At 34.4% G+C, this 15483-nt stretch overlaps 1 protein-coding gene across 8 annotated transcripts in view; it reads left to right on the plus strand.

Annotated features, from left to right (window-relative positions):
• SENP6 (SUMO specific peptidase 6) overlaps window positions 1–15483 on the plus strand; it is a 101924-nt gene that overhangs the window by 9060 nt on the left and 77381 nt on the right. For 7 of the 8 annotated variants that reach the window (XM_033096533.1, XM_033096539.1, XM_033096512.1 and 4 more), the window contains one exon: window positions 15388–15481. The exons of the other annotated variant lie outside the window; for it this stretch is intronic. In XM_033096533.1, the coding sequence (XP_032952424.1) occupies window positions 15388–15481 (94 nt within the window). Of the gene's footprint in view, window positions 1–15387; window positions 15482–15483 lie in introns of those variants that run through there. 8 annotated transcript variants of the gene reach the window in all.

Genomic DNA, 15483 nt, shown 5'->3' on the forward strand with positions numbered 1-15483 from the left:
GGTGATTCTGCGCGGTGTATTCGTTGTGTTAGCTGAGTTTGCTGAACCGTAGGCTACGTAAGTGTTCTGAGCACGTTTAAGGTGGGCTAGACTAAGCTATATGATCAGTAGGTTAGGTTTATAAAGTGCATTTTTGACTTAGGTTGTTTTCAATTTAGGATGGGTTTATTGGGACATAACCCCCAATGCTGCTTTTGTAAGTTGAGGAGCATCTGTACAGCAGGTCCTGTGATAATGTCGCTTCATTCAGTGTCATTTCATTATATTGTTGATGAGATGCCATTGAAACTTAATTGTTGTTTATATCAATTAGCCTATGGTAAAATTATACCATGGTTTGCTATACATCATTTCATTTAAAGTCACAGAACATATCAATGATGTTGAGGACTTTCTGTATTTTTATTGCTACATTTAAAAATATTAATTGTTCATGCAAAATTAAAAAATATTGAGTGCCAACCTAGAGTTAATCCCTATTCTGTGTGTGTGGGATACATGAGAAAACTAAACAAAATGCCCAAGGAGTTTTGTGTTTTGGTTTTTTTTGTGTATTTTCCTCAGTTTTTAATTGCTTGTTCATATCTTCTGCCATTTTGTTTTTCTCTTGGAATGTTGGGGTTCTTTATTCTGGGTAGTAAATCTCGGTTGAATTATGTGGATTAAATATATCTTATGAAATTATTACTTGTCTTAGTTTTTAAATGAATGGAATAATTTTATGAACAAAATTTTTTAGATTAGTTATTTTTTTAATGTCTTGTGCTTTTTGTGATACAAGAAATCCTTTGGTCTTACTGATCCTTTGTATTATAACTTTATTTTTTTGTTCTATTAATTACTGTTCATTTCTTTAGTTTCTATGGCAGCAGGAAAGTGCCAGTCAGCTATGCAGACGTAGTAACAGAATTTGAAAATCTATTTGTAGTGTATGCCTTACATTTCTTTACACTGAAAAATATTTTTAAAATTTTATTAAATATTTGCAAACCATATATCTGATAAGGGGGTAATAGCCAAAATATATGAAGAACTTGTACAACGCAATAACAACAACAAAAAAACAAATAACCCAACTAAAAAAAATGGTCATAGAACCCAAATAAACGTTTTTCCATAGATGACATGCATATGGCTAACAAGTACACTAAAAGGTGCGAAATATCACTAACCATTATGGAAACGCAAATCAAAACCACAATGAGATAGTCACCTCTGAGGCCTGTGAGAATGCCTATCGTCAAAATGATAAAGGGTGGCTGGTTAGTTGAGTTAGTTAGAAAGTGGTGCCAATAGTTGAGTTAGTTAGAACGTGGTGCCAATAACACCAAGGTTGCCGGTTCAATCCCACATGGGCCACAGTGAGCTGCGCCCTCCTTTAAAAAAAAAAAAATCTTAAAAAGACGAGATAACAAATACTGGAGAGTATGTGGAGAAAAGGGAACACTTGTGCATTGTTGGTGGGATTGCAAATTGGTGCAGTCACTATGGAAAACAGCTATAGAGGGTCCTCAAGAAGTTAAAAACAGAACTATCATATGATCCAGTAATTCCACTTCTGGAAATGTATCTGAAGGAAATAAAAACACTATGTCAAAGAGATATCTGCACCCACATGTTCCTATCAGCATATTTGCAGTAGCCAAAATGTAGAAACAACCTAAGTGCCCGTTGACTAATGAATGGATAAAGATGTTTTATATTTACATACACAGAGGGTGCCAAAAAAATGTATACACATTTTAAGAAAGGAAAAAACTATTAAAATTGTAATACAATGAATGACACTAGCATTCATTTGATTAAAACCATCTTTTGAACGAACATACTACATATTGCTATCGTAATTCAATTCAACTTCGAAAAGTAGTACATAGATAGCATCTCTTAAAATGTGTACTTTTTTTGGCATCCCTCCCCCGTATCTGTGTATATACACAAACATATGTACAGACACACAATGGAATATTATCCAACCATGAAAAGGAAGGAAATGCCATTTGCAGCAATATGAATGGATCTTGAGGGCATGCCAAGTGAAATAAGTCAGACAGAGAGACAAATATCTGTAATCTCACTTATATGTGGAATCTTAAAAAAAAAAAAAAAGCTTCATAGAAAAAGGTCAGGTTTATTGTTACCAGAAGCAGGGAGTAGGGAACTTGGATGAAGGTGGTCAGAGGATACAAACTTCCCGTTATAAGATAAATAAATACCAATCTGCATCCCCACCAACAGTGTATGAGGGTTCCTTTTTCTCCAGCCTCTCCAACACTTGTTATTGTTGATGGTAGCCATTCTAACTTGGGTGAGGGGATATCTCATTGTGGTTTTTATTTACACTTTTCTGATGATTGGTGATGTTGATCATCTTTTCATATATGTATTGGCCATCTGTGTGTCCTCTTTGGAGAAATGTCTATTCAGGTCCTCTGCCCATTTTTAATTGGATTTTTTTGTTGTTGAGCCGAATGTGTTGCTTATGTTTTGGATATTAAGCCCTTATCGGAGGCGTTATTTGCAAAAACTTATCCCATTCGGTTGGTTGTCTATTTTGTCAATGGTTTATTTTGCTGTGCAGGAACTTTTTAAGTTAGATACAGTAGCATTCATTTATTTTAACTTTTACTTCCTTTACCTTTGAGGTCAAATTCATAAAATGCTCTTTGAACCCAAGATCCATAAGTTTAGTACCTATGCAGCCACTATGGAAGGCAATGTGGAGGTTCCTCAAAAAATTAAGAATAGAATTACCATATAACCCAGCAATGCCTGTCCTGGGTATCTACCCAAAAAAATCTGAAAACGTTTATCCGTAAAGATATATGTACTCCTGGAACAGAAAAAGGACATTAGGTTAAAAAAGAAAAGGTGGGGGTAGTAGATGAGGGTAAAGGGGGTCAAATACATGGTGATGGAAAGAGAACTGACTCTGGGTGGTGAGCACACAATGTGATTTATAGATGATGTATTACAGGATTATACACTTGAAACCTATGTAACTTTACTAACCATTGTCACCCCAATAAACTTTAAAAAAAATAGTAAATAAGTACTGGGGTAATGTACAAAATGATCACTATAGCTAACACTCTTGCATAGTATATTTGAAAGTTGTTAAGAGTAAATCCTAAGAGTTTTCATCACAAGGAAAAAAACTTTTTTTTTGGTATAAGATGATGAGTGTTAACTGAACTTACTGTTGTAATCATTTCACAATATATGTGAGTCAAGTCATTATGCTGTACTCCTTGAATTTGAACAGTGCTGTGTATCAGTTACATCTCAATAAAATTGGAAAAAAGACTTATTTTATCTGTGCATGCAAAAGGTTTACGTTTTTATTTTTAAAAGACTTTTTTTTTTTTTAAAGAGCACTTCTAGGTTTACAGCAAAGTTGGGAGAATGGTACAGAGGTTTCCCACATGCCTCCTACCCCACACATGCACAGCCTCCACCAATATCAGCATCCCCACCAAAGTGGTACATTTGTGACAATTGATAATCCTGCATTGATACTTCATAATCACCCAAAGTTCATAGTTTATATTATGGTTCACTTTTAGTGTCTGTGGGTTAGGACAAATGTATAATGACATATATCCATCACCATAGTATCATACAGAGTAGTTTCACTGCCATAAATATCTGCTCCATCTACCCCCTATCTCACAACTGGCCAACTATTGATTTTTTTACTGTCTCCATAGTTATGTCTTTTCAAGAATGACATACACAATTTTCTCCTCATATCTACAGGTTCTGCACCACCGATTCAACCAACCATAAATTGAAAATATTTTTTAAAAAAGTTACATTGTTGCTGATGTGTGCTATGTAGTTAGGCCTACCATGGTTGTGTCTGAACATGTACAGACTTTTCTTGTCGTTATTTCCTAAACAATACTATGTAATAACTATTTACATAGTTTTTACATTATGTTAGGTATTGTAAGTAATCTAGAGATGATCTAAAGTATATGGGAGGATGTGCATAGATCATTTTATATAAGGAACTTGAGCATTTGCAGATTTTGGTATCCTAGTGGTATCCTGGAACCAATCCCCCATGGATACTGAGGGATGGCTGTAGTTGAAATCATACGGTGTGTAGCCTTTTCACTTTGGTTTCTTTCACTTAGTAATATTTGTTGAAGTTTCCTCCTCATTTCTTTTTAGTGCAAAATAATATTCCATTGTTTGCATGGACCACAGTTTATTTATTCGTTCACTTACTGAAGGCCATCTTGGTGGCTCCCAAGTTTTGGCAGTTATGATAAAGCTGCTATAAACATCGGTGTGCAGGCTTTAATGTGGACATAAGTTTTTAAACTCGTTTGGATAAATACCACCAAGGAATGCAATTGCTGGATTAATTACATGCTAACAGTATGTTTAGTTTTGTAAGAATCTGCAACTGCCTTCCAAAGTGGCTGTACCATTCTGCCTTCCCATCAGCAATGAACGAGAGTCCCTGCTGCTCCACATCTTCACCAGCATTTGGTGTTGTCAGTGGTCCAGAATTTTACTAGTTTAATAGGTGGATAGTGGTATCTCGTTGTTTTAATTTGTGGTATCTCATTGTATTTATTTGATGAGCTGATGTAGAGCATCTTTTTATATCCTTTTTTTCTATCTTTGTATCTCTTTGGTGAGGCATCTGTTAAGGTATTTGGCCCATTTTTTAAAAATCAGGTTGATTTTTTTTCTTATTACTGAGTTTTAAGAGTTCTTTGTATGTAATTTGAATGAAGTTCTTTGTCAGGTATGTGTTTTGCAAGTATTTTATCCCAGTCTGTAGCTTGTCTTCTAATTTTCTTTCTTTCTTTCTTTCTTTTTTTAAGGAGGGCACAGCCCGCAGTGCCCCGTGGGGGATGGAACCAGCAACCTTGCTGTACCAGCACCAAGCTCTAACCAACTGAGCTAACTGGCCACACTGTCTTTTGATTTTCTTGACATGTCTTTTACAGAGTAAAATTTTAAAGTTCAGCTTATCAATTCTTTTCTTTCATGGATTGTGCCTTTGTATTATATCTAAAAAGTGATTAGTGAGGTGACCGGTTAGCTCAGTTGGTTTGAGCATGGTGCTGGTAACACCAAGGTTGCCGGTTCAATCCCCACATAGGCCACTGTGAACTGCGCCGTCCTTAAAAAAAAAAGAATAATTAAAAAATAAAAAGTGATTACCATACTCAAGGTCATCTAGGTTTTCTCCTAACTTCTAGGATTTTTATAGTTTTCACTTTATATTTAGGTCTGTGATCCATTTTGAATTAATTTTTTGTGAAGGGTGTAAGATGTATCTAGATTAATTATTTTGCATGTGACTGTCCAGTTGTTATAGCACCATTTTTTGAAAAGACTTATCTTTTGCTTCATGTATTGCCTTTTTCCTTTGTCCAAGATCAATTGCCTATATTTATGTGGCTTTATTCTGGGCTGTTTATTCTTCTCCACCAATGCATTTGGCTATTTTGCAATACCACACTGACTTGATTACTGTAGTTTTATAGTAAGTCTTGAAGTTGGGTAGGGTAGTATTCATCCTCCAAATTTGTTTTCCTTAAATATTATGTTGGCTTTTCTGGGTCTTTTGCCTCTCCAAATGAACTTTAGAATCAGTTTTGCAACATCTACGAAATAACTTGCTGAGATTTTGATTGTGATTGCATTAAATCTATAAAGTTAGGAAAAACTCGACATATTGACAGTTTTGAGTCTTCCTATCCATGAATGTGGAATATCTCTCCATTTATTTAGTTCTTTGATTTCATTCATCAGAGTTTTATAGTTTTTCTCATACAGATCTTATGCACATTTTGTTAACTTTATAACTTAGTATTTCATTTGGGGGGCATGCTAATGTAAGTGGTATTGTTTTTTAAATTCAAATTCTGCTTGTTCATTATTGGTATATAGGAAAGCAGTTGACATTTTTGTGTTAACTTTGTATCCTGCAGCCTTGCTATAATTTATAATTGCTTATTAGTTCCAGGAGTTTCTTTTTTAATTGATTTTTTGGATTTTCTACATAGTTGATCATGTCATCTGCAAACAAAGGCAGTTTTATTTCTTTCTTCCCAATCTATAACCCTCTTATTTTCTTGACTTGTTTTATTGAATTAGCTAGAACTTCAAGTACAATGTTAAAAAGGAGTGGTGAGAGGGGTCATCCTTGCCTTGTACCCAGTGTTAATGGAAAAGCTTTGATTTTTCACCGTTGATGTCAGCTATAGATTTTTGTAGATATTCTGTATTAAGTAAGGGAAATTGCCCTGTATTCCTGTTTTACTGTTTTTATCATGAATAGGATTTGCATTTTATTAAATACTTTTACTGCATCTATTGAGATTTTTCTGTCTTTCTTAGTCTATTGATGTATGGATTACATTAATTGATTTTTAAAAAAATTTTATTGGGGAATATTGAGCAACAATGCGTTTCTCCAGGACCCATCAGCTCCAAGTCGTTGTCCTTCAGTATAGTTGTGGAGGGCGCAGCTCAGCTCCAAGTCCAGTCGGCCGTTTCCAATCTTTAGTTGCAAGAGGCACAGCCCACCATCCCATGTGGGAATCGAACTGGCAGCCCAGCTATTGAGAGCTCATGCTCTAACCAACTGAGCCATCCGGCCTCCCCATTAATTGATTTTTGAATGGTGAGCCAGCCTTGCAAAGCTGATACAAATCCCAATTGGTCATGGTGTATAATCCTTCTTCTGCATTGTTGGATTCAGTTTGCTATTTTTTTCTTTTTTCTCTCTTTTGAGGATTTTTGCATCTGTGTTCATGAGATATATTGGTCAGTAGATAGTCTATGTTAAGTAAGGGAAATTCCCCTGTATTCCTGTTTTACTGTTTTTATTATGAATAGGATTTGTATTTTATTAAATGCTTTCTTATAATGCCTTTGATTTTACGGTAATATTGGCCTCACAGAATGAGTTTGGAAGTATTCCTACTGCTTCTGTCTTCTGAACAAGATTGGTGAGAACTGATGCAATTTCTTCTTAAATGTTTGGTGGAAGTCACCAGTGAACCCATCTGGGTCCTGTGCTTTCTGTTTTGGAAAATAATTCATTATTGATTCAATTTGTTTAATAACTTTGGGCTCTTATTTAGATTGTTCCTTCTTTTGTGAGTTTTGGCAGTTTTTAAGGGATTAATTCATTTCATCTAGGTTGTTGAAGTTGTTCATAGTATTCCTTGATTATCCTTTTAATGTTCATGGGCTCTGTAGTGATGCTCCCTCTTTTACTTCTGATATTAGTAATTTGTGTCCTCCCTCTTTTTTCCTAAGTTGGCCTGACCAGGGGCTTATGATTTTTCTCTTTTTCAAGAACCAGCGTTTGAGTTTGATTTTTCTCAGTTGATTTCCTGTTCAATTTCATTGATTTCTGCTCTAATTTTTGTTACTTCTTTTCTTCTGCTTATTTTGTATTTAAATTGCTCTTTTTGGTTTCTTAAGATAGAAGCTTAGATGATTTATTTCAGGTCTTTTCTAATATATACATTCATTGATGTAAATTTCCCTCTAAGCACTGCTTTTACTACATCTCACAAATTTGGTAAGTTATGTTTTCATTTTCATTTAGGTCAAAATGTTAAGGTTATCTTGATTTCTTCATTGACCTATTTGTTTAGAAGTGTGTCGCTTAACTTCCATGTATTTGGGGGATTTTCCAGTTAATTTTTCTGTTCTAATTTAATTATGTTGTGGTCTGAGAGAAGACATTGTATGATTTCTGTTCCTATAAATTTGTTAGTATTTTATGGCCCAGAATGTAGTCTATCTTAGTGAATGTTCCATGTGAGCTTGAGAAAAATGTGTATATTTCTGTTGTTTGGTGAAGTAGTCTATAGATGTCAGTTATAAGCATACCTTGGAGATATTGTGGGTTTGATTCCAGACCACCACGATAATGTAGCTACTGCAATAAAGTGAGTTACGTTTTTTTTTGTTTTTTCCTGGGCATATAAATGTTATGTTTATACTATATTTTAGTCTGTTAAGTGTGCAATAGCATTATGTCTAAATAGCCTTAATTAAGAAATACTTTATTACTAAAAAATGCTGTCCATCATATGAGGCTTTAGTGAGCTGTAATCTTTTTACTGATGGAAGGTCTTGGCTCGATGTTGATGACTGCTGACTGATGAAGGTGGTGGTTACTGAATGTTGGGGTGGCTGTGGCAATTTCTTAAAATAAGACAACAATGAAATTTGTTGCATTGACTCTTTCACGATGATTTCTCTGTAGCATGCAGTATTGTTAAGTGGCATTTTACCCACAGTAGAACTTCTTTCCAAATTGGAGTCAATCCTCTCAAACCCTGCCACTGCTTTATCAATTGTGTGTAATATTCTAAGTGCTTTGTTGTCGTTTCAACAATCTTCACAGCATCTTCACCAGAAGTAGATTCCATCTCAAGAAACTACTTTCTTTGCTTAGCCATAAGAAGTAACTCCTCATCTGTTAAAGTTTTATCCTGAGATTGTAGCAATTCAATCACATCTTCAGGCTTCACTTTGAATTCTAGTTTTCTTGCTTGTTTTACCACATCTGCAGCTATTTCTTCCTCAGTTTGGCTGTTTGGCACAAGAGGCCTAGCTTTTGGCCATGCCTTTCTCACTAAAGCTAGTCATTTCTAGCTTTCGATTTAAAGTGACAGATGTGCAACTTTTTCATTTGAACACTTAGAAGCCACTGTAGGGTTACTAATTGGCCTAATTTCAATTTTGTTGTGTTGGGAGGTCCAAGAAGAGGGAGAGAGATGTGGGAACAGCTGGTTGGTGGAACAGAACACATACAACATTTATAAAATAATTTTGCCATCTTATATGGGTATGACTCATGCCCACCCCCAAATTACAATGGTAACATCAAAGATCACTGGTCACAGATCATCATAACAAATATAATAATAATGAAAACGTTTGAAATATTGTGAGAATTACCAAAATGTGACACAGACATCAAATGAGACAACTGTTGTTGGAAAAATGGTGTCTAAATACTTTTTGGATGCAGGATTGTCACAAACCTTCAATTTGTAAAAAACACAGTATCTGCTAAGTGCAATGAAACGAGGTATGCCTATAGCTCCAGTTCATTGATGGTGTTATTGAATTCATCTACTTCCTTCCTGATTTTCTGCCTGCTGGATCAGTCCATTTCTGATATAGCAGTCTCCAATCTATGGTAGTAGATTCATCTATTTCTTCTTGCAGTCTATTAATTTTTGCCTTACATAGTTTGACACTGTTGGTACATACATACATGTTAAGGATTGTTATGTCTTAGAGAACTGACCCCTTTAATTATGTAATGTCCTTCTTTATCTCTAATAACTTTCCTTTGACATCTGCTTTGTCTGCAATTAACGTAGCTACTTCTGCTTTCTTTTGATTATTGTTAGTATGGTATGTCTTTATCCTTTTACTTTTAATCTATATGTGTCTTTTCATTTAAAGTGGGTTTCTTGTAGACAACATATAGTTGGGTCTTGCTGTTTGACTCATTCTAACAGTCTTTCTTTTTTAATTAGTGCATTTAGACCATTTACATTCAAAGTGATTATTGATACAGTTGGATTAATGTCTACCATATTTGTTACTATTTTCTATTTGCTGCCTTTGTTCTTTGTTCCTGTTTTTGTCTTACACTGTTTTTCTGCCTTTGAACATTTTTTCTGCGTTGAGCATTTTGTATGATCCCATTTTTTTCTTACTTTGCATTTTAGTTACACTTCATTTAAAAAAATTTTCAGTGGTTCCCTTAGAGTTTGCTGTATACATTTACAGCTAATCTAAGTCTACTTTCAAGTAACACTGTACCACTTCACAGATAGTCTAACACTAAACCTCCAACAATTCATCAATTTACAGTTTAGGTTTTCCTACCATGGCATTAGATCTTATGGTAGTTTCTACTTTTTTTTTTTTTTGAACGAGTGGGCAGCTCACAGTGGCCCATGTGGGGATCGAACCGGCAACCTTAGTGCTGCTAGCACCACACTCCAACCAACTTAGCTATGTAACAGGACACCCCTCTAGTTTCCACTTTTGAGTGGAATAATCTGATAAGCCGTGATTATTTAAAGTTTTAAATAATCTGATAAGCCGTGATTATTTAAAGTTTTTACTTTTTATTTTGAAATAATTTTACGTGTAGGAAAATTGTAAGACTAGTACAAAGAATTCCCATATGCCCCTCACTTATTTCTGCAAATGTTAACATTTACCACAATTGCTTTACCATAGTCTCTCTCTTTCTTACTATGTATATTTATATACACATAAACATAATTTTTTTTTTTTTTCTGAACTATTTGAAAGTAAATACTCCACTGTCCTACCCTCTTCCCCTTTTTAGGAACAGAACATTCTCTTAAATTACTACAGTGCAGTTATCAAAATCAGAAAATTAGCATTGATGTTGTATTATTATCTGATCTACAGACTTTATTTCAGTTTCACCCGTTGACCTGAAAATGTTCTTTATAGCAAAAGGATCATTTTTTGCATTTATTAGTCGTGTCTCTTTTGGTTCTTTTAATCTGGAATAGTTTTTCAGTCTTTCTCTGTCTTTCTTTACCTTGATATACTTGAAATACACTGAACAGTTATTTTGTAGTTTGGGTTTGTTTGATGTTTCCTCATGATTAGATTGAAGTTGTGCATTTTTATAAGGAATGCAATAGAAGTGATCTTTTGTACTATTATTGATGAAATTGACTTTAATCACTTAGTTAAGATGATGTTTGCCAGGTTAGTCTACTGAAAGGTACTATTTTTCCCTTGTAGTTAATTAATACATATTTTGTGGGAAAATGCTTTGAGACAATGTAAATATACGGTTTCTTACCAAATCGCACTCATTAGCTTCAGCTTGTCCTCATTTATTTGTTTTAGCATCCATTGATGGTGCATGCTTGAATCAGGTATTACTCTATAATGGGTGATTTTTTTCCAGTTTTATCCTTATACATGTATTAGTTCACATTCTACTAAGTATATGTTCTTTAAAAAATCTTTTTCTTCTTTCAGATATACCTAGGGCCTCTAATTTTTGAGCCTTTCTAGGGTTCTGTACGTGAGTAAGTTTGCTTCTGTTTTGTTTTCCTTGCTCCTCACAGGCATTTTCTCCCCTTGCCTTTACTGTACTAGCTAGGACCCTCACTACAAAGTTGAATAGAACTGTTTATAGCTTATTGTAGGGGAAAAATTATAATGTTTGCTGAAGGTTTTTGTAGTAACTCTTTTTCAGGTTAAAGAAGTTCCCTTCTGTTCCTAGTTTGCTAAGAGTTTTTGTCTTGTGGATTATGTTAATAACTTTCAAAATTTAACTCTTGCTTTTGGAATTAACCCTCTTTGATGGTAATATATTATTCTTCATCACTGGATTTGATTTGCTCATATTTTTATTTAGTATTTTATATCTGTCTTCATGAGAGAGTGCTTGGTAATTTTCCTTTCTTGAACTTTATTGTCAAATTTGGGATGAGGTATTTTGATTTCATAAAATGAGATGCAAAGTGTTCCTTGTTTTGTTTTCTGGGAAAGTTTACGTAAATTTGTTGCTATTTCTTAAAAGTTTGAAAGAAATTACTGGAGAAGCCTTCTGGGTCTGAATTTTTAATTGGAAGATTTATAATAATGAATTCCATTTCTTTTATTGATACAGCAGTGTTGAAATCTTTTTTCTTTTGTCAGTTTTGTAATATTTATGCCTTCATAGGCATGTAGGTTTGCTTTCTCTACTCAACTAAATCAATTCATACCCATCTATCAAATTCTCATCTTTCATTGATTAGTTATACAGGTGCTGTTTTCTCCCTTGCTGTGTTCTTTTGTTCTTATGGGTTTCTATTTTCCTTCTTCCCCTTCCTTTTCTGTCATTTTGGTGGAGGGTATGGAGAAAAATGCATGTATTTAATTTGTGATACTTAAGTGGGATCGCTCAGTGTTTTTCTTTCCTCTCAATTTTGGACGTGGGATATAGTGGACATAATTTTCCACTCTCATTACGAACGCCAGCCACAACAGGATTTTGAAACGTGATATTCTCAAGGACTAGAGGATTTTAAGTTTTTGTCCCTACTCCAAGTTATTCTTAATGTTTTAAAAATTTGTTTGCTTTTTAGATTTTTTTCCACCGGCAGTTATTACTTTTGTGAGGTTATTGTTCTTTCACTTATTATTGTATAGGTTCTACTCTATAGATTAGGAAATCAAATGATTAGATTTGTTAGAATTGTGTGTGCAGAACCCCAGTTATTTAGTACGTAGAATAATCTCTTTTGACTTTTCACTGCCTGATGACGTTTTTGATTAACTTGCTCTCTCTTGGTTTTCAGAGCTTTTCCCATGTCTGCTGTTTCTTAAAATTAACCAGCCTAAAATAATCTTTATGCCAAAGAGACATATTTTGAGGTGACAAATTCTGTTCCCCTACAGCTTCTAGGCTACATACGTGTATTTGTGTAATGCATTGCACTATGACATTAAAATGGCTATGGCATTACTAGGGGATTGGAATTTTTCAGCTGCATTATAATCTTATGGGATCACCGTCATGTATGTCGTCCATCTTTGACTGAAACCTCATTATGTGGTGCATAACTGTATGCTATAAATAAGACATCACTTTTGATGTTAAAACCTTGAACACCTGAGATAGTGATTATCAGGTTTCTCACTGTCAGTTGACTTCAGTGAGTTACCAAATCTAGTGTATACCGAAGGGAAGGGGAATTAAGTTTCATTACTTAGAGGAAACAGTTTGTATATATATCATTTGGAATTCTTTTGTAAGGAAGACATGTCTTTTCTCCTTGTTTATTATTTAATTATTTATATCAGTATGGACTCCTGAAAATTTATTTTATTTTGGGAATTATCCATTACTGTTATTTAATTTTGCTAAAATTATTCCACCTTTGTTTGGCTATTGGGAGGCTCTTTCAGTGAGCTCTTTTAACCTTTTGGCGTGCTCCCATGTTGTTTTTTTAAAAGCACCTACTTGCTTCCTGCCTCAAAAAAATATTCCAGGCTTATCTTGTATTTTTCCTGCTTCATCCCTCGAATAAGTCGTTTCTCCTTGGAGCCCTGACTCCTTTTATTGGTGAATGGTATTTAGAAATCAATTTGGTTGTAGGTTTGCTTGTTGCTACTGGAGTGTTACTGTTCCTAGACCTTTTCAGAGGATAGAGCCTGAGTTCTGTATACTACAATAATATATCTACATATGCTTCTACATATGCTACATAAGCATATCTACATATGCTTCTGTATCCATCCATCCATCCATCCTTCCATCCATCTGTATTTGTATCAAATATGAGCTCATACTGATAATCTGTTACTCTAATGAACTCTGTTAATTCTGGCTTTCCTCTCTTGCTGATTTGTAACCTCTTTTTCTGACAAGGAGAAACTTTGCTCCCATTATCTATTTACTTATTTGTCCAACCCCAGTATATATGTAAAGATTTGCTAATGATGACTTATTTCGTCCTGTTTAATGTTATTTTTGATTGTGAACTCATTCTTTGAAACTTTTTTTGAGGCTTGAATTGGAATTTTATAGTTTGATTTTGTCAGTCATTTAGAATGTTTTGCTTTTACAGTTTTTTTTTAATTGTGGTAAAATATACTAAGTATTACCATTTTAACCATTTTTCATTGTGCACTTGTGGATTGGCATTACGTATGTACATAATGTTATGCAGTTATTGCCACTGTCCATTTCCAGAACTTTTTCATCATCCCAAACAAAAACTATACCCATTAGAAAATAATTCTCTATTCTCTTCTCCCTTAGCTCCTGCTATTCTACTTTCTGTTTCTGACTTGGTCTATTCTAGGTACTTCATATAAGTGGAATCATACAATATTTGGCTTTCTGTGTCTGGCTTATTTCACTCAGAATAATGTTTTCAGCGTTCATCCATGTTGTAGCATGTATCAGAATTTCGTTTCTTTATGGATGAATAATATTTCTGTGTGTGTGTACACAGAGAGCATTTTGTTTATCCATTCATCTGTTGATGGACATTTGGGTTATTATTGTGAATAATACTGCTGTGAACCTTGGCGTACAGGTGTCAGAGTCTATGCCTTCACTTCTTTGGGGTATATACTTAGAAGTGGGATTGATGGATCATAGGGTAATTCTGTGTTTAACTTTTTGAGAAACTGCCAAACTTTTCCCATAGTGAGTGCAGTGTTATACATTCCCACCAGCAATGCATAAGACTTCCAGTTTCTCCACATCCTTGTCAACGCTTATTATTTTCTGTTTTTAAAAATAATAGTAGCCATCCCAATGGGTGTGAAGCAGTAACTCATTGTAGTTTTGTTTTGCACTTCCGTAATGTCTAGTGATATCAAGCATCCTTTCTTGTGAGACTTTTTAAAACAATGGGCTTCTCTGGGCCATGTAGGGAATGACACTTCTGGTTTCAAACCTGAGTAATTGTGAGCTTATAGTTAGGAATTCCCTAACCATAGCGTGGATATACTTTGTCTTCAGTTCAATCCAATAACCCAGAACCAAGGACAAGACATCATAATTATTCCTTCTGTTGAAAAAGAAACTTCTTTAGTGAGTTTCTTTTTTCCTACTTTACCTAATCAAGGTGTTGCCCTGCAGGTGTTCTGGTCTTCAGTCTGACCTCTCATCTTGCTGGGGCCCAAACTAGATCTTCTTAAAGCCCAGACTTTAGGTCATCAGGGTTTTGTCACCTGGTTCCAAATGACAACTTCAGAATTTCATTTATCTCTCCATGTTCCAACTTTCCAGTTGTTTATGGCTCAGGGGATTTCAGCCATGCACTTAAAATATTTTTTAAACTCATGATGAGCAAGTTTGGTGTTCTGATTTAGAGAGTTTTGTTGTTTTTGTTGTTGTTGTTGACAACATCAAGGTTACCATATTGTCAACACAGAAGTTCATTTGTTTCTAAGGCAGAGATGAAAGAAGCAAAGGAAAGGCGAATGGTCTGGGTATGGTTTTATAAATAAGGCAAGCAAACTGATAGGCACTGATTTCTAGAATCAGTCATGAAATATGGAGATATAATGTTGATTTTTATATATTTCATACCATATTCATGTGCGCCCCCAACCTCATTTTTATTATACCTGATTTGAGCCTCTTCTTTAGCAGACACACACGGACAACTGTAAATTAGCAAAAACAATTTTTTTCTTTTTGCGAAAACAAATTTTAATGTGTATTTTTTCTCTTTAGAGTAAATAAAATGTTTATAAGATAGTCAAAAGGCAAGCAAATCTAGATTAAACAGATGTTGGGGAATGCTCAATTTTATTTTGTATTGAATAGTTCTATTAATAAATGCTTATCTCAGTTTGTTTTTATTTCAGCTTTGACTAGATCAGAATCTAAGAGAGATGGAGGTTTTAAAAATAATTGGAGCTTTGATCATGGAGAAGAAAGTGAAGGAGATACAGATAAAGAGT

The sequence above is a fragment of the Rhinolophus ferrumequinum genome, chromosome 3 (assembly GCF_004115265.2).
Source record: "Rhinolophus ferrumequinum isolate MPI-CBG mRhiFer1 chromosome 3, mRhiFer1_v1.p, whole genome shotgun sequence".
NCBI classification, from domain to species: domain Eukaryota; kingdom Metazoa; phylum Chordata; class Mammalia; order Chiroptera; family Rhinolophidae; genus Rhinolophus; species Rhinolophus ferrumequinum.